This window comes from Nestor notabilis, unplaced genomic scaffold (genome assembly GCF_000696875.1).
Source record: "Nestor notabilis isolate BGI_N333 unplaced genomic scaffold, ASM69687v1 scaffold11659, whole genome shotgun sequence".
Taxonomy (NCBI): Eukaryota; Metazoa; Chordata; class Aves; order Psittaciformes; family Psittacidae; genus Nestor; species Nestor notabilis.
This window is the reverse complement of record NW_009942496.1, coordinates 75,722-95,658: the sequence shown is the minus strand read 5'-3', so window position 1 is coordinate 95,658 and position 19,937 is coordinate 75,722. Positions and strand designations below refer to the sequence as shown.

The 19,937-nt window shown below is 39.9% G+C and overlaps 1 protein-coding gene across 1 annotated transcript in view; it reads left to right on the top strand.

Moving 5' to 3' along the window:
- INADL (InaD-like (Drosophila)) overlaps positions 1-19,937 on the top strand; it is a 146,894-nt gene that overhangs the window by 57,284 nt on the left and 69,673 nt on the right. Inside the window, exons 23-26 of the mRNA XM_010021438.1 lie at positions 585-762; positions 1,674-1,784; positions 3,059-3,136; positions 6,250-6,367. Of these exons, the coding sequence (XP_010019740.1) occupies positions 585-762; positions 1,674-1,784; positions 3,059-3,136; positions 6,250-6,367 (485 nt within the window). The remainder of the gene's footprint in view (positions 1-584; positions 763-1,673; positions 1,785-3,058; positions 3,137-6,249; positions 6,368-19,937) is intronic.

The following is a 19,937-nucleotide window of genomic DNA, read 5'->3' as shown; positions in this document are numbered from 1 at the left end:
CAATGCACATAGTCCTGCTGTCTCCTTTTCCGTGGGTTCTCTGCTAAATTTAATGGCAGAATTCCAAATTGCCAAGCCAAGTTTTAGCCACATCCTTGTTGTGTTGTTGATGTTTTTAGGTGAATTGTTTTTATGGTCCCAAGTAAAATATGATCAGAAAGTTTCTGCTTAAGGCTGATTAATATGCATCTGATACACTGAAGTCAGTGTTCAGAAAGTTGTATAAAACACTTTATTATTCCTCGAGCATCGCCTCTTGCAGTGTTTGCCATTTCCAGACAATTTGCTCACACTGGAAGAGGACGAGTGTTTATTTGAAGACCTGCCTGGTTTACTCTGACTTTCTCTGAAATAAAACCCTATGCCCAGTGGGTGTTGTTGGCAGCATAATTTTGCCTTTTGTGGAGTGAGATACGCTTGGGGTAAAAAGCCAACTCTGTTGAGAGCATTCTTAGGCTTCTGACTTTATCCCTTTACTCTATTAAGTCTTGAAAGACCAGAAGCTTACATTTGTTGAAAGCTTTGCATGAATAGTTTAAAAAACCCTGTTTGAAGCTGTTAAACTACTGCATGTATTTTTTCAGTGTTGAGATCTTTAGAGACCCTCATGTGTCACTTGGAATCAGTATTGTTGGTGGACAAACTGTCATAAAGCGCTTGAAGAATGGAGAAGAACTTAAAGGGATCTTTATCAAACAAGTTTTGGAAGACAGCCCAGCAGGAAGAACAAGGGCTTTAAAAACTGGAGATAAAATACTTGAGGTAAATGCAGATAAACCTACCTTTTCATTCTTAGAAATAAAGATTGACTCAAACAGCTTTGGGAGGAGAGAGGGACAAAATATTGCCACCACTTCATGAAGTATTGATGACACTGTGTTTTGAAAACCAAAAGAAACCCCCGGTGTACTCTTTTCTTCTTTTTAAGGTCTGACTATGGAGCTCTTTTAACATTTTCCTCTCTATTTAAGAAAATACATGTCCTGGCATCTGATAGGTAAATGAAAAAAATGAGTGCCCTCTCCGCATCTAAATGAGGAATAAGTTAAAGCATATCTTTGTAAGCAGAAGTTATAATCTTTAGAAGAACATAGACTCTTCATACTAGAATTTTGGTTATTATTTTGCATGTAGCAGTTTGGAGCAGTTAACAGTCTGATTAACTGCTATCTGGGGTAAATCCCTGATTCTGAAAGGTGCAGTAGGGGAGAATGCCATTCCTGGCTCTCAGCTCTGGCTCTGTGTTGACTTTTTACTCCAAATGAATACTTGTGAATCTGGGTTCCTGAGCTGAAAGTGCCACTCTTGTACGTGCTTTAGGGTTGTGTGAGATGTTTTGAAAGCTTGTTTCAAAGCAGGTTTAGTTCACAAACAGGTAAAATCTGAGAGTTATATTATACCTAGCACTCTACCTTAGCACACTCTGAAAATCTTATTCCTTATGTTTTTACCTAGAAGAATAGCTTTGGGAAACATACAGCCACCTTTTAATTCTGAATACTAAGTAATATACTTTTCCTTATACCATCATGAAAGCATACTTCACAAATAATTTCTCTTGGCTGCTTTTTGGCTCCTTCCTCAGATACACTAATCTGCAAATGTGTGTGATCTCTTGTAATGACTGTGTGCCAAAGACAAGGTACCTAATAAAAATAAACCTTGTTTGTTAGGTTTCTGGGATAGACCTACAAAACGCCACTCACGAGGAAGCAGTAGAAGCTATCAAGAACGCAGGAAATCCTGTCGTGTTTGTAGTTCAGGGTTTGTCTAACATACCAAAAGTAAGTTGATTTCTATTTTTATTCCAAAACTTAATAAATGTGTAACATGCATCTTATTTGAAACTTGGCTAAATTCCTATCAGCAAATTCCATCAATTTTTGTGTCCATCCTTTCTGTCAGAGTTCCTGCTTATAGACCGCAGGATTGATTGATGACTTGTCTGGCCTGATTTGAAACCTCATTTCTCTGATGTAAATCGAGTAGACGTAAATCTGTTGTCTGCGTGTTAATTCAGTTCTCCCACCTGTGTAATTGAATCTGGCCCTGTGTATTTTACTTTGTTCATATTTCATAACCTAAAAATACACTCTGTTATCCAAAGGAACAAAAGTGTAATTAAAATCAGTCAGCTTCACACTAGCAGCTCCGTGTAAAATGTACTACCTAAGGGATCTGGAGTAGTTATTTGGGAGCATGTTAATTTTCAAGAGATTATAAGCATCTCATCTTCAAGGCCAAGGCAAGAAACCATTTAATGTTTTAGGAAGAAAAGGCATACAATTCTGCCTGCCTTGAAGTACGCACACAAAAACCCAAGACTCCTTATGTACTTTTGGTATAATCTGAGAAGTTAATTAGGAATTTTGGTGGATTAGTAGACATGAGGAGACCTTTTTGACAATTGTAGACAAAATCTGCAAAACTGTGTCCATTATTGTTCCAGGGAGTATTTCAAAATCTATTCAGACTTTCACCAGCTATAGTGGGAAGGTGCTCAACCAGTGTTGGTAACTGAGCTGGCTCTCTTCCTGTATCAGCTTTTCCACAGAAAAGATCCAAGACCCCTTTCAGAACATTCACATGTTCAGGTGCATCTCTGACCCTTACTTCCCTAGTCAATCTAGAGATCAAGAGAAAGCCAGATAACTTGAAATTTGAGTTGCTTTGCTTTGAACTGTAGGCTGTAGGTGTCTGTAAGGTGTCTGTGCATGGAGCGTGGTCTCTATATGAATAACTAAGAACTAACACTTCAGGAGTCCATACTGAGCTCGGTATCAAGGATGTGCATCCATAATGTTGACTTCAGAGTCAACTAATTCAGCTAAAATCTAATTTTCAGTTGAATGAAGAGATGAGGCTGGATATCAAATGGTGAGCATTAGAAAAAGTAGAGAATGTTTCTAGACTCAGTAAAGACTGCACTGCAGTGCCCTTCTACATGGGGCATAATCAAGAGTCTGTTGGGTAGCTTTATCATTGACATTACCTAACTTTTGGATGTTCGTTTTGCAACGATCTTCCTAATGTGTGTAATTTATGCATTGTTTTTCAGGTGGTTTCTACCATGCAGCCTAAGGGAATCAAAGTCAGCAAAGATCAGGATGTAGACAAAGAAAATAGGAGTGATAAGGTATTTATTCCATTCAATTCTATACCCCACTTTTACTAAATCAAATGGTATAATAGCAGGCATTATTAACTCTGTGATAAGCCCTCACTGAAGTCTGAAATTAAATTTGAAGTGTTTTGTTCAAATATCTTTGATTCAAGTAATTCTTGCCAAATTTCTGTCAAATACAAGGCAGGTGTCTGACAAATGTTCTGTGGGTCTCCCCTGGGTGCTGAAACCTGTGCTGCAGCTCTTCTAGCATCCTTCTGGAAGTCCCTGTTTTGCTCCGCATGGAAGCAAATTGATTCTCTTTGTTCAGCAGAAACAGAGAAATAGTAACATGTACACAGATAATATCCTTAATGTGAGGGCTGGCTGAAATTCAGTAAAATCATGTTACAGGATAATTACATCTGTCAAGTCTCCTACATTTCCCATTGCCATGTAAAACAAGGAAATGACCGAGTGATCTGTAGCTGGCCAGCTAATTGTGAGGCAGTTGCTCCACAGTAACTTCCAAACTATTTCACAGCACTTTTTAAAGAGCAGAAAGCTGTCTGGTCTAAAGCAGTGGCTTTGTTTTAATCACTGCAATAAGGGAAAAAATTAAGTTCTCATTTCCAGACATACTGCTCCTAAGTATGTTTGGTTTGCAGTTTCCTGTGGGAACTGCACTCACTGATGAGTGTAAGTCAGTGTCCCTGCCCATGGCAGGGGTTGGGCCTGGATGAGCTTTAAGGTCCTTTCCAATCCAAATCATTCTATGATGCTTTGAGGGTGTCAAAACTGGAGGAGCAGAGACAGAATTAGTGCAGACAAAAACTTTTGCCCGCTGCAGTTTAACATGCCAGCTACAAATATGATGAACTTTTCATCTGATCCTACTCAGTACTCTGGTGTTTGGATAATTCTTGCCTCCAAAAGTTTTTGCAAGATTTCTTTCAGATCCTGTCAGATACAGAAGGGCTGAGGCTCAGTTATTCATAAATACCAAGCAAGGTGTTGAAATCATGCTTTCATGCCAGTGGATAATACTTAAAATGAAGCAGTTACAATCCCCTTTTCTTGGTTTTGTTATCTATATTTCTAATCTCAAAAGCACTCATCCTCTTGCAACGTGCTGCCTTTAATCTCTAGGACTCCAGTGTGCTGCATTCTATAGCATTTGGAGGTTAAAGAGGGAGTCGAATCTTTGTCAAACCTTTTTCATCTATTGGTGCTGTAAACTGGTGGGTGGAATATAGAAGAGCTTCAGTGCATAAATATGTAGCTCCTTTTTAGCTTTGAACGTTGATTCACAAAGCAGCCCTACTGTGCTACAGTAGGGGCACCTCTGAGTTGGAAAGAGTTGCTATTAGTGGATTACTAGTCCGCGTCCCTATGGGGAATGGATGATATTTCTAGTCCAGTCTTCAAAGTGTCACAAAAGAGTTTGGTTTGAAAGCAGCCACATCCAGCTGGAAAATCTGCCTTTTCCTGTATGATGAATTACCTCTTGAATTCTGGAGGTTTTATCTGATTTGTTGGTGTTTATCCTCCCTTATTGATCTGTTTGTTTAAAAATGATTGCCTGAAGTAATTTATATAAAACCACTTAAAACAATCGAGCTTCTTGTCCACAAACTAAATATTAATATTATTTTGCTGGTTGGCTGTGCCTCTGTGCTTGAAAAAGCTGTGTTAATACAAAAAAGTGTTCAAGGCCAGGTTGGATGTGGCTTGGAGCAACCTGCTCTAGTGGAAGGTGTCCCTGCCCGTGGCAGGGGGTTGGAACTGGATGAGCTTTAAGGTCCTTTCCAATCCAAACCATTCTATGATTCCATGAAATATTTAAGGTCTTAAAAAGCCAAGGGGTCAACATTTAGACTATGAATTGTTACTGAATTATAGTAATACTAGTGATTTGTCATAGGTAGCTGAAGGTGGGGCTGCAGGTTTTCTGTCTTTTCTTGCTTAGTAATGTAGAACATGAGTCCTCACTCCTCCTGGATCTTCTGGATTTTGCACAGTTGTGTCTGTGGTGGTGTCAAGCAAAAAGTGGGAGGTGTATTGTATACTCTGGGGAAACAGCTGTTGTGTTTCCAAGTTTGCAAGTGCTCTTACAATACACTTTTATTACTATTGGATTGAATTGATTTAATTTATTATTATGGTGTCTTTAATACAGCAGTTTCCTGTAATGTTTTTCAAGTGGATGGGATGATGAATCTTACCTCACAAAATCTTCTATGTAGCTTGCACTGTAGTTCTCAAGTTAGACTACTGAAATTTAGGCTCAAGATTTTAGGAATCCATATTCAGGTTCAGCTTTCATTGTACACAGTGGAAAAATTGATTCTGTGTTTGGTGTTTGGGTGTTGAGTCGTATTTCCCAGCTATAGAGGAAATTACTTACAGGCATTCTGGTTGCTCTAATGGCATATTGCGCCCAGTGTTCCCTTTCTAAAGTGCATCCTGCTATTAGTAGTGGGGTAGCATGGGATACAGTGGAATGTAATTTAGTGACATCAAGTAGCAAACTAAGGCCTGATCCAGTTACTTGGAGCTATAAAAGCAGTTGCTCAGATGAACAAGCCCCTTCGTTAGACTCCGAGCTGATTCTGTATGCCAGCTATGCGCCGCTACATGCATCATTATAGGAGCTGCCTGTATTTATGTGAGGTAATAGAATTTTATTGCAAGTGATAATTGAAAATGGTTTTTAAATTTAGGCCAAAATATAAATGAACTGTTATGTTTAAATATTTGTAGATGCACTAAGATTGAGTTTGTATCTTGTATTTAAAAATTTCATTTTTATCAGTACCAATTTTGTTGTTGATTCTCTAATGAGAAATTGGGTATAATTTAAGGTTTATTTTTAATCCTGATGAATATTCATACTTCCATGTTTATGTTAATACATGAGTATTTTGTCAACAAGTAAATGTGCATGTACAGTTGTGCTTCCTTTCTTTTTTGGTGTTCAGTGTCACTTCTTGTTCTGATTTATTGCATAAAAAGCCTATGCTGCAGAATTCAGCATTGTACTTATATGCCATGTGTGTGCACACGGAGTGCAGTAGATGATAGGGGTTTTTTCCTGGTGCATGGAGGTTACAAAACATGTAACTTTTTGTCTTTGAATCCATTAGAGAAAATATGGGGCTCCACCTCCAATTAAATTGCCACCTCCTTATAGAGCACTTGAAAGACTGCATGCGGAGGAGGCTAACATGGATGAAGAGGAGGATGAGGATGCTTATGCAGAGAGTGAGTAGTGCCACAATCATTATGTCAGATTACTTTTATGGAACACAATCGGACTGTGATAAACATATCTGCTATTGATTGCTTGTGTTATGGGAAGTGGTGCTCAGTGTGGTGGTAGCATCTAATCCTCAACCTTCTCACCAAGGGCTACTGATGTGTAACTTGGTCCTCTCTTCCCAGCCAGGCTCCTATAGCTCAGCTTTTCTGAAGAGATGTAGGAAGGGCTCTGTTTATTTTCAGGCTAAAAATGTCTAAGTTATGTCTAGAGGACTTGCTTTGGCAGTGATGACAGCAGAGAAAGGCAGATGTTGTGCTTTACTGTTGTAATTGAGGTGATAGTTGAGCAGACGTAGGTTGAGAACCACTGATGTATAATCTTTGTCGAGAAGAGCCTGTAGCTGATCTCAGACAATGCTGTTCAAGCAAAATATTCTCCTTTAAAAAGAAAAATCTGCTGATTTATTGTTTCGGTTCTCTACTGAAAAGAGGACTCCCCTTTTTTTTATACCACCTGTTATGGGAAAGGTTCTGCAATTGTCCAGTTCCGAGTTTTGCAGTGAATTGTTACAATATACACTGTGTGGAAGAGTAGGGACCTAAAGAGTAGGATGCACTGCAACTTGAGAGCTTCACTTAGATTCCATTGTACTGCTTTGTTAGTTACAACTTTGGATAAACAGAGTATTATTATCCATAGCTTATCGTCCAATAAATATTTAGGAATACTAAAATTGCAGTTAGGAGTCCTAAATTATTTTCTAAAACTAGTTACCTTACTTTACTTTTTTCTCTTTACACTCTCTTGTACCAAATCAGCATACATGTGGGGGTTTTGTAGGGGTGATTCTTCCCATCATCTTTTGTCTTGGAGAGGTTTTTGTTTGCCCTAATTATGGGTAAGCCAAAGCAAAGAGATGCCTTTGTAGCTTTTGACCTTGAAGCGACCATGGCTCCCATTCAGAGTGGAAGCTCCTAAATTGGGGCCTGCTGGTGGGAAAGCTCTTCCAGCTGCTCTTGCTGATTTCCTTGGCAATAGTGGGCCATTGAAGCCGAGATAATTAATGAGTTTGGTTGGTTTGTCACTTATAGGGCTGCTTTGGTAGGGATGAGAAGGATTTTGGAAGGTTGTTCTCATGGAAACCGTAGTCGCAACACAGGAGCAGGGTGTTCAGCTCTGCCTCTGTTGCTTTAAGGGGAAGCCGTAAGTTCTTGAACCAACTGAGATTTTTCCAGAGCCCCCCCTTCCTTTACTGAGTTTATCACCTCATCTGCTTGAAATATGCCACAGAGTTACATCAAGAAGGTTTTTCAGTATTTTTGTGGGGAGTAGTAATGAGGAGCATCTGACTGCAGAGTCTGTAGACATTGGATTGAATCTATCTTGAGCTTTCAAACCAACTCTGTAAAACTCCAGTATGTAGCAATCTGGTTTCAACTTATTAAAATTATAAGTCCAGGTTAAAGAATATATTTGATAAGTAGCCTGACACCTGAGTTATCTAATTAGGATATGCCTCAATCTGAGTGTTTGCTAGTTCTAAGTTAATACGTTGCACAGAAATAATTTCTTATTGATGGGCTTGGTCATTTTTTAGCTGTTCTGCCATCACTAATGATATTGCCAGCTGAGTCTAATAGCTGAGAAGGTAAAGCTACTTCTGATATTAAATTCATCAATCCTACCAGATTTGACAGCAGATCTATTCAGATCATTCTCCTCTCTACCCTTTTTATTGACTGCAGTTGGATGCTTTGCTATAGCCACCTTGGAAAACCAAGCTACACATTCTCCATTTTATTGTTCCCCACCTCATTCTGTTTCTTTAAAATAAAGAACAGGCTAAGGAAGCTTAAACTAAGTTTCTTCCTCAACCCTTGAAGTAAAAAACATGTTAGAAATGATCCAACTGTACTTAATGATATTAAGCATCTTGGCAGCTGTGGAAATGGACTTTTATGGAGTCTATTTTCTGTGATCACTTGGAAAACAAAGTTTCCTCTGTAAATCCCAGTACAGTGTTGTTTTTGTGAACTGCTTGATGTTCATATCTTCTGTCCTGATCTTGAGCACGTTTCCCAGAAATCTCAGCCCAAACCAGTACTTGCCTTTTTAACTTTGTCCGTTTGCGTGTTCATATTTTCTTTTCCTTACCCAGTTATCCTACTAATTCTACTGGTTTTGTAACCTTAACTAATTTTCTGTGCTTCAGTAAACAGGTGAACTCGGTTTATTGTCTTCCTTATTTACAAAATAAGGTATCTTAGAAGGAAGAAGTGGTGTCAGCTCGGGTAAATCCATGTAATTCTTTCATCATCATCGACTGGTTCGTGTTGGAAGAGACCTTAAAGCTCCTCCAGCTCCAATCCCTGCCACAGGCAGGGACACCTTCCACTAGAGCAGGTTGCTCCAAGCCCCTGTGTCCAACCTGGCCTTGAACACTGCCAGGGATGGGGCAGCCACAGCTTCTCTGGGCACCCTGTGCCAGTGCCTCAGCACCCTCACAGGGAAGAGCTTCTGCCTCAGAGCTCATCTCAATCTCCCCTCTGGCAGGTTAAAGCCATTCACCCTTGAGAACTACTTCCTGTAGTTCTCAATCTCTGCCAATAGCATAGAAGGCCTTAGTAGACAATTTGAGGTGGGACAGCTGTTAAATCTGTCCTCTGGTGGTGCTTCTGATGGATTTTATTTGTTAGTATTCTTATTAATACAGCTGCAGTGTTATTAACTTGCTTATCAATTTCTTTCATTTTACTCCTTGCTTGCTTTTATCTTTTTGGTTTTGTCCTTCTTTTGACCCATGCTCCCATCTTTTGTCTCCATGTCCTTCATACTGAAAATGAAAGCAAACAATTGTTAGTCTTCCTGCCATACTTAGGAAAGTTTTCTTTCTTTTCTGTCCCATCCATACTGCCTCACAGTCTCCATGGTTTGTCTGTTTTCCCCTTAAAGTGGCTGAATAACCTTTTGGTATTGATTTAATTTCCCCTGTGGGATCTAAATCCACTTGCCTTTTGGCAATGCTCCTTTCTATTTCTGCTTTTCCACCACTGAAACTGTAGTTTTCATTGCTGACTGGTTGGAACTAACAGTCATTCCTTATAGATGTTCTCTTTTTTCAAAGGTTCTTTTCAAATAGGGTGAATCCTTGTTGGGAATAGCACTGCTACGTATGTACCTCTTGGTTTAGAGAAACTCCAGGTGTCCTCCATGTTTCTGTGGTTTAAGTTTAAAGTCCCAGGTGGTTCTTTTTCAACCATGTCTTCCTGCACTCAAGACCCTTAGTTTCAGAGTTGCTTCTCCTTCGTATTTCAGTATCATTTGAATCACCATTACTTCCAAGATTTTTCTTTTAAATTCTTAGTTTTCTGCTAGACTTTGAAAGTGAGTCAAAAATAGTATTTCCTCTTTGTTTTATTTCTTCTAGTGGTACTGTCAGTATTCAACTCTAACCCTGTGTGATGTGGTTTTTATTTGTTCTTTGCTGTGTTAAGGCTTTCAGTTTATGCTTTAAAATAGTTTTGTAAAACTCACAGCTCCTGCCACAGAAGGAGCCTTCAAAATGCTTCATGTGATAGACCTGAAAATGTTACAACATGGGTCTGGAGTTTTTCTCTCCCCAGGCTGGGAATGCTTTATTTTGGAGGAGGTCACTCTCCAGGAAGAAGGGGTTTTAGGCTTCCCAAACCTGAAAAACATCAGGTTTGAATAGGTTGGGGCTTTTTTAAATCAAAACACGTAAAAGGAGGGGAGAGCATACAAAGGAGCTATTTGTACTTGCAAGCAGCTGTGCTACAGACTGCATCAATAGGCATTGGTGTGTTTTCCTTGAGTGGCGGATGGCTGTAGGTGTGCACTAAGAATCTGCTAATAGACTAATGTGCACCCTGTTGTGGCTTATTGCTATAATGAGGGGTTAGTAGTAAAAAGCAGCAGAGGAAATGGATGGGCAGAGTAGTTTGTAATGGAATGTTTTGTAAGGTTTTCCTTGGGGCATTCATAACTGTACAATTTAGATATACCTTTGTGACTGAGTTGAAGCAATCAGAAGTTAGATAGGAAAGACCTTAAAAACCATTGTAAGAAAAGTAGGAAGACAACAGTTGAAAGAACTTGGAATCCTTGATTTCTATTGTTGTTCTATTTTTTTTAGTGAAATCTTTTGTCTGTTTACTTGACTGAGATTGATTTGGTTGGTTTCTAATAAGTTTAAAATAATAAAAATAGATAATAATAAAAAATTTGTGAAAGCTGGCTAAGATAATGGACTAGATAGTGTTGTGCTCAGACTTCCTGTCTACAACGGTATTTAACTCTATCAAATAAGGGGGTAATAATGCCCCCTTCCTTTTATTTTGTTTCTAGATAATGTAGAAATCAATGAAGCTGTAAGAAAGCAAAGAGATTTATCTTCCTAAAAAGCTTTTTGGGGAGCAGTGATTTGTCTAGCAAAGCAAGAGCTTTTAAAACTTCTCTAGTATTTCGACTCTACATTCCCCCCTGTGGTAAATCTGTGGCTGCAGAGAGTGAAAAGGTGGAAAGTCTGTGAGAGCTCATGTGTGTAGGTTGGTTCAGATGAACCCCCACTGTGTGTTGTCTAGGCTTGGGTTGGGGTTGGAAAGCACTTGCATGGGAGCAGAGTCCTCTCATCATACCTGAGGTGTTTAGCAGCTTCCATAGTGTCAATGAGACCTGCACTCACATGAGAGGATGGTGGCTTTCATTAAAAACAAGGGATGGAAAAAGAGGAATAGAGTTCAGTTGAGACATTGTAGAAGGTCAAGTATATGGGGTGTGCAAAAATGTGACCTCAGGAAGTGTCTATGTACAGCTGCGGGTGACAGTGGGAAAATGATCATTGGCACTTTGGAAAAATGCCAGAATTATTAACAGTGACTAAAGGAAAACAAACCCACTGATAAATCAATGCAATTCTTGAGGATCTGACTGTGTGGACTCTGTGTTATACCAAGCTGTGCTAAAACAAAAGCAAAGCAATTCCTTATTAGAGGGGATGACACCCAAAATTGATCTTCAGGTGAGGCAGCTTTCGTAGCCGAACACTGCCTCTCCAATAGATGTCACTGCAATCAACAGCAAATAGGGATGATGTTCAAAGAGGAAGATGTAGCTTGGGAAAATGCTTCAAGCTTTAGGAAGATAAAATATTGAAAAAAAAAAAAGCATAGTAATGGCAATATTTAATTTTCTTAAATTTAGTAGAAAGTGTATTTAGTAGGATGGATTTCCAAAGATCATGCAAGAGACGGGATTAGACGAACAGAGCAGTGACTTTCATTTTTAGCTCTGTTAATCTCTATTTAATACGTCTGTACTGCTAATCTTCTTTTCCCATTCTTGTTCTGACCCATAATTAGCTAAAACATGTAAGTTTTGTAACCAGCCCTAATAATATCAGATCCAGAAGAGCTGTACATGCTGGGCAGACTCGCAAGCTGTTGTGCCACAGGAGGATAGATTATGGTGTTGGCGTCATTGTAGTTTGAGGTTGCGGGTTAGTTTGGGGTTTTGTTGTTGTTGGGCTTTTTGTTTTGGGGTCTTTTTTGCTCTATTTGTGAATCACATGCACAGTTCTCATCGACTGATGAAGTATTGCAGAAGGAAATTACATTTTTGATGAAGTAATAGTAAAATTGCAGCTGGGACTTCTTGTATTTTTTTTACTCTGTGCTTGACATAATGCACTGAACAGATGGCTTTGTGTGTGCTGTGATACATATTCTAAAGAAAGGACAATGAACTTCAAAAATGAACAAATTAATGGCATTAACAAAATAACTGAGTGTTTTGAGATGCTTTAAATGTAGCATTTGGAATAGAGAATTAGGAAGGAGTTCCCAAAATAATGAAGTATGTTTATAAATCTAGAGAGAGATTTAATCTTTGCTTTTTTTAATTGCTAAATGAAGGATTTTGAGGCTTTTCAGTGTTTCAGTTCAGCACTCATTGCAGCAAAACTAACATTGCTTGTTTAGGGTTTCAGCACAATACAACTTATGATGAAGTTTGAACCTTTCTTCTGCTTATAATGACAGATCGGTCGTGTTTTCTGACATGAGGAAAACAACAGCCAAACCCTGCGCCATGAACACATATCAGTGTTGGGAAACTGCAGGGTTTGCAGCATTGGAAAATAGCACATGCAGTGAAGCCATTTGATTAAGAGAAATCAATTTTTAAGCCCTGTAGCTTGCATGAAAAGGATGCTTAAATAAATAACATCTATTAACTGCTACTTTGCCATGCAGTGGGTCATTAAGCGCAATAGTACCTGCAGCTACCAGCGATCTAAACAACTGTTTTTGGGGATAGGGATGTCATTGGAATGCTGGCAGAGTCAGCCAGTGCACAAACAGCAGCCGTAGAGCATCAGTGGGTCAGATGTGGGAAACCAGAGATCTGCTTCTCCCTGCATACTTTCATAGGCAGCTCTCATCTGCTGGCAGATGTAATTGTTAGCTTGTGGGTAGCTTGAAATTAATATAATTGATGGCATCTCATAATAGAAACAGACAGACGGTTTGCCCTTAAGGAGAGAAGAATCTGAGGAAAATAGGCCCAAGGTCGTCAGAAGAAAGACAAGCACTGAGTCTGTGTCTGATGAGGATTTGAGCTGCTTACAGCACTGAATGTTTGTCAGGAATGCAGATATCTTGAAGTACATGCTGGTACAGCAATGGTACAAGGGGGTTTCCCAGGTAAGGATTCAGCTCTATCTCTATATTGTGTTTGTTTCCAGCAAGTAATTTTAAGTATTTTTAGTGATAATTTAGAACTAGTGAAGTGCTGGGGATAAGATATAATGGCACAGATCATTTTTGTTTCAGTTTGAAGCATGGACATACAGCATGATTAGAATATTGAATGCATTTAATATCTTTAAAACATTTTGTCTTGTGTTTGCTTGTAAATCATTGTTTCATTCATAAGAATGTTGGTGTTCAACATTCTTATGTACAGAACTGACGTGAGCACGCAGTGCTTAAAGTATAAGAATCCCTGGCATTAAATTTCTTGCTATATAGAATAATCTACTCTTCCATAACTGTTATTGTAATGTAGAGACAGATGGCTGAATTTTCTTCACTTTGCTTGTTAAGAATGTGTTAGGTAAATGTTTTTAGACCAAAATAAAAAGCTGCTGGGGAATCTAAACTGAATATTCAGCATTTTCATGGTATAAGGAGGCAAAACAAGAATAAAGCGATGTGATAGTAAACAAATGAGCTATTTGCAATGAAGGATAATCTAATCTTTAAATATTGCCTGAGATTGCATTTGTTCTTAGGTATGATCTTTTCCTTCAACACGAGCCAGGTATCCAGAGAATAGCATTAAAATGCTAAGCATGAAATATACCGAGTTGATGTTTTAAGGTTATTACATTGTCTAAGGCATGGTGCAGGTGGCTTATATTGTTTGGGATCTTAGATCTTACTCAGGTGTTACAGATAAGTGATTTCATATAACTTACAGATAGGAGATAATGTCTGTGGTATAAATCTGCATACACAGGTACAAACTTGCTTAGAGAGGATAATACAAGTAGATCTTTATATTGCTCTCACTGGAGAACACTTAATATCACTGCAATGACTTGCAACTAAAAATATGTAAAAAGGATGTGGTTATTTAAATAAATAAATGAAAGACAAACAGTAGCCCATAAAAGGCGGTTATGTCTTTATATTCTGGAATGTCTGATTTTTATAGGAAGATATCTTTTGTCATTACCATGATGTTGCTCCACTGCACAAAAAAAAAAAAGGAAGAAAAAAAATTTAACTCTACTATGCATCATGTCTTGTCCAGACTAGCACAGCATTGCTTTTAGTTAGAATGCAGAATAGATTATTTGCATAATAGCTCTGTTCCAAAATGATCTGCTCGGTTTAAACAGTAGCTGCTCCAAATCTGTAGTGGAAGTAAGCCTCTAACAGAAGGGGAAGTAAAAATGTTAAATGACAATAATTTTATCCTTTACAGATGTTACCTAGTTTTTCCACAGTGTTGCAGTAATTGAGACAGCTGTCCAGAATAACTTCTTTAACTGTTTGAGAAAGTTCAAGTTATCTTTTGCTCTTCCATCTTAAGACTTGCTTCTGCCTTATTCAGTGTGGTAGCTTCGGGGCAAGTCATCAATTTACCTTCTGCTTTGGGCAGGGAGGTAATTGCTCTTTATCAGGAGAGCTGGCATTTAAAAAGCAATCCAGAATATTTATGTGTAGGTGTGCTAGCTATAGCACACTGTGACAGACTATTAAAGATTTACTTTATGCCTTGTAGTGCACATACGCATATTGAAAACTACTTGCAAGCTAATGACATTAGGAAAGAGATCTATATACACGTATGTGCATTTATATATGTATGTTTGTGTGTGTGCATAAAAGACAGCTCTCTGCATCGGCTGAACACCTCTTTTATTAGAAAATACAAAATACTTTTGCCATATTGAAATTAGAAGAGATGTTGTGGCAACTGGCTGAAGGGCAGGTAGTTCTTTCTGCTACCCCAGAAGTAATAATGAGCTTTTGGTTATTAGTGTAATGATGGGCATGTCTGTTGGCTTCATCAGTACTTGGAGATTGTGGCATGTGCTTCTCTGTCTGCTTCCCAAAGAAGTTATTAGAGGAAATGTTAAAGCACTAACCTTTGGGGGGGTCACCAAGGAAACAGCAAATTGCTGCTGCTGTGAATGTACAAAGTGCACGTGTGCTGGGCAGAGAGGGAGCAGAGGTCTGAGGAGCACAAAGGTGAGGACCTGGGCTCAGTAGAGAGCTGTGTGCATTGACACATCATTGCACCCATTCTGCATGAGCTCCCCAGAGGTGAGGGGTGAGCACCTCCATCGAGACACCATTGATCCAGATTACCTCAGTGAATGGGAAGGTGTTTCCAACAAGCAGATGCGCGTCAGGTACCACTGACCAGTGGCACCTTGGTTCTGTGTGTCCCAGCACTGTCCCTGCCCTCTGCCCATGTGGTGGGAACCAGCTGCAGTCAGGATCCACAGCTGCAATTCAGGTTCCAGGAGCAGAGTTGATTTTGGCATTGTATTCATTTGGCATTTTGAGAATATAAGGGAGAAGGGGGGAGCAAAGTGGAGTAACGGGGTTTGTGAGTTAGAATGGGCAATCAGGTAAGGGGACTGTTTGCGGTCTTGGTCTGGGGGAAGGACAAGGCTTAAATGTGGAGGAGGACGAAACTCTTCTGCATGTCTTCATGCAGACGGGTCAGCACAGAGCCAAGAGCCACTGTCATCACAACAGCAGTAGCTGAGCCAGCTAAACTTGGGAATTCCCATTCAGGTGATGAGTGTACTGCTGCCAGGGGACAGAGCTACAGGTGAATTACATACATTATCGAAAGACAGGAGTCTTCGTCACACCATTTTGTTCTGTAGATACCAAATGCTTTTAACAGTTGTCTTGGGTTTTGGGTTGATTTTTTCTTGTGTTTTCTTTTTAAATGCTTTAGGTAGTTTGAGGTTTTTTGTATCTCTTACTGAAAACCAAGTTCCAGCAAGGGGTTGGAACTAGATGATCTTTAAGGTCCCTCCCAACCCAAACCGTTCTAGGATTCTATACATTACCTATCACATATGTACAAATACTTGTGTGTTTTAGCTGCTATTTCAGAACTGTAAGCTTAAGTAGGATTTTTTGACCTGTAAAAGTTAAACTTAGGTAGTATAATGAACCAGGTCCTCTATAAGGTGAGGTGGGAAGTCATCATTTCCATGGTGTGGTGGTCCTGGGCATATTACGAGATACTGAACAAAAGTTCCCATACTTGCAGTGTGCTGTTACTTAGAGTTGAACCACAGAACTAAATTGGGAGGAAATTGGATGGAAATGCCAGTAAGTACGAAGGCACAAGGCGTTTGTATGTTCACATGCATGTGGAGCTGAGTTTTAGCTCTTTACACTGTGCTTGTGATAGCAGAGAGGGACTACCCCATCCGAATGGTTCTTAAAAATATTATGCTAAGTCTCCATTCCCCCAGGTGCTCTGGGAATTAAGAGCAAGCAGCAGCATTTGCTGTACTTTAAAACAAAGTGTATCCTGTACTACTACAGTGTGTAATGGTCCTGAAATTGTCTGGTCTGGTAAAGCCATAACTGGTCTGTAATGCAGCCACTGGGGCCCCAGCAGATGGGATGGATGCCCAGGGAAGGAGGAGGGATTTGATTCCCTTCGTGCTGGACCCTCCTGCTCCCTGTGCCAAGCTCACCTGCAACTTGGACTTTCAAATCTGGACGTTTTTCTGCAACTCAAACTGTGTTCTGAACCACAAACTGTACTGTTTTCAAGTTTTGGGCAAAAAACCACCCTGGTTTAAACCCCATAAGGTTTGGCTGTACTTCCCTCCATTTTGTAACCTGTTATTCTCTTAAGGATGTGACAGGTTAGTTGAGGATTAATACAATAACATTTTGTTGTATATCATTTATGTATTTAAATAGACAATGCAGTAATTTTACTGCAAGAACTCATTTCAGGATTGGGTTCTTAGAACTGTAGAATACGTGGGGGTTTTAATACTGTTTTTCAAGGGAAGAAGGCCATTAAGCAAACAGCCTGACAGCATGGTATGTAGTGAGGTATCACTGAAGGGCTGGGAGAAGAGTGGAAGGGGAGAAAATGAGATGAGACTGGGATGTGATGGATGAGGGAGTAAGTAGAGCTGCATGCAGGGATGAGCACGAGCAGCTTACGAGCGAGGGCCAAGGAAGAGGTTGAAAGGGATTTTGTGAGGAATGGGGAGTTCAGTGAAGCCTTTCGGGGACAGAAGGATGTGGTCATCCTTTGGAGTGTGCAGGAGGCATATTGTGGTGTTGTAAATGGGCAGGACCTGCACCGTGACACGTGTCGGGGAGAGGACAGGGCAAGAGCACTTACAGCAGCTGCTGGCAGGTGAGCGGATGGCTCTTGGCATTGGAGCAAAGCAACGGGATAACCCTGCCGGAGCCCCCGGATGGGTCTGTACAGCAGCCAGTTGGTACATCTGCTCCAGTCCTCCTCCCCGTCCCTTGATAGCCATGTGTTGGCAGACATTCCCCTTTCCCTCTTTTACCTATTTCTCTGCTCACAGAGGCAGGAAGAGATGCTTTAGGGGAGGACAGAGCTGTCAGTTGGGTGCTGCCTCCAGCCAGGACTTGAGTGTAGAGTTGTGAGGATTTTAACGAGTCCTTCTGCGAATGCTGCAGGTAATGAGGTTGGATTCCTGCAGATTTGTGCCTCCCATTCGACTGACTTGGGTGTCAAGGAAGGTGTGAGCTCTGATTTAAGCTTTTCCTGTGGCTGGAGCATTTCTAAGAGCTTTCTCTCATGTGAATTCTTAGACGCTTTAATAACGTGTGATCTCGCACCGAAACCCTTCCCCCCATCAGGGTATTTATCAGGTTTTTCTCCTCTGCATGGCTGCCTGTTTTCATGAACCTTTTATAGTACCTTTGAGACCCCCAGTCCACCATCAGATTTGCTTCAGATTGGCCAGCATGTTCAAAGGTTTTGGGGCAGGAGCTTGGATTGCACAGGGTATGGTTGCATGAGCTTTGTTCCTGTAAGAAAACAAAATAGTGTGGTTTACCATATCAGAATGAAACTTAGTTTATATTAAGATATTAAAATATAATCAATAAACACTGGAGCATAACCTCCCGGACTGCAGTTCAGAAGACCTGGCATCTTTTCTGGCATGGTTACCATCTGTTGGATGTCTTGGTTAGCCATCTGTCGTAAGATACACAGAGCATCTTGAGCCTTCTGGAGCACCATGTCATGGCTTCCAGGGGTTAGATGGCCATTTACATTTAAAAATCAAATAAAAAACAGGATCCATAGACTTCCAGCTTACCCAAAAGATTATGTTTATTCCCCAGGAACAAATTATGGATGCATCTGAATCACCCCTTTTCCAGGCTAAATTCCACAAGAGAAAGAAAATCAGTTTAATATCAACCCAAAAGAATTACAGTAAAAACTACCATACCTCACTCTTATTTTTCCCTCAAGCATTTGTTTTTAACTCTCTTAGCTGATTTCCTCCTCCAGTCAGAGTGGAAAAACTAAGTCTTTTTAGTAGAGTGAAGTTGATCCGTTTAGCTCTTCCTCTTGGATAAATCCTTGGAGATGGATTTCTTTTGCCACAAGGAAAATGCAGAGTGCTTGACATATTGCAAATCTCAGTTCACATACATCATCAATTTCCTGATTATAATTGTATTCATTTAAAAAAAACCCAAAGCTCAATGTATTAATATCTTTATTTCATTAAATACATTAAAGAAGAGCTATTTGTTACTTAATAACATGTTTTGGTACTAAAAAAATCTATTGAAATACTCTTTTCACTTGTTTGTGCTTTTATTTTCCTTCTGTAAAGGAATGAATGGCTTCCTCATCCCTTCTTAGTTGAAATGTGGAATAAGCAAAGGTGTCTGACCTGAATCCTTTTATTTCACTCTTTATGGAAAACAGGTCTGCCACATTCTGTCCTTTGGAGAGATTGAAAACCATCGGAATAGAATTTCTGACACAAAATATTGTCTTATTTAATCAAATCTGTCAAGTTTTATGATGTCATAAGTGCAACATAAACCTGATTAACTTCATGAATAGACTCTCAAGACAGCTGATTAAACAAGATATATGGCTTACTTAGGGAGAGTTTACAACTGCTTTATGATTTCACAGCGGTATTGAATGAGGACTTTTGTCTGGGGAGGAATTGTTATCCCTTCATCTGCCCAGATCACCCCGCCTCACCTGGTGGGAAAGGAAAATGGCGGTTGGCTGTGCAAATGCAAAAGTTGCTGTCAGACTGATGCCTTCAGAGGTAGAAAACTGTGTTGTTATTATGGCAATGTACAGGCTTCTTTTCAGTTTATATCACATTAAAATTTTTCCAAGTCATAAACCCTTGCTTTCTCATTTTAAGAAGAGACATTCGAGTTAATCCTTTGTTTTGTGCCTTTCTCTTTTGGAGTAATAGCATTAACAGTATGTTTTCAGCCTGAAAGTTTGCATTTTAGTTGTTTAACTACATGACAAGTGCTTACTTTGTCATCCTCTAATACTCTGCTATTTCTCAGACTGAAGCTCCACAATATAAATGATGTAACTGCGAGCCAAAAGAGGGAGCACCATTTGCCTGGCTCCCCTCCCGCTTACTCAGTTGTTTATGGTGCTTGGGTGCTTGTTGCTCTTCCCTTCCTCAGCCTGTTTAACTCACTCAGCAGAAAACTGCTCCACCGTTAAACAGGAATGGTTTTCTGGTGTCTTGGTGACCTGCACAGGCTCTTGGAGGAGCATATGAGCTGGTGGCTTGAACAGAGGAGGGAGAGAGGATTCTCCTTCAGCTCTGCTTCACTGAAGGGACATCTCATGGGCTGAACCCATGATCTAAAATTAGAGTGCTGTGGGTCCCTTTCTTTCACCTTCACTTCCATAAGGCTGGAAGAGGTCTTCACTTTGGGATACAGCTTGAGCTAAGGTGCCACCTCAGCAATGAAGCGTGCAGGCTGAGTGTGAAGCAAGTGATGA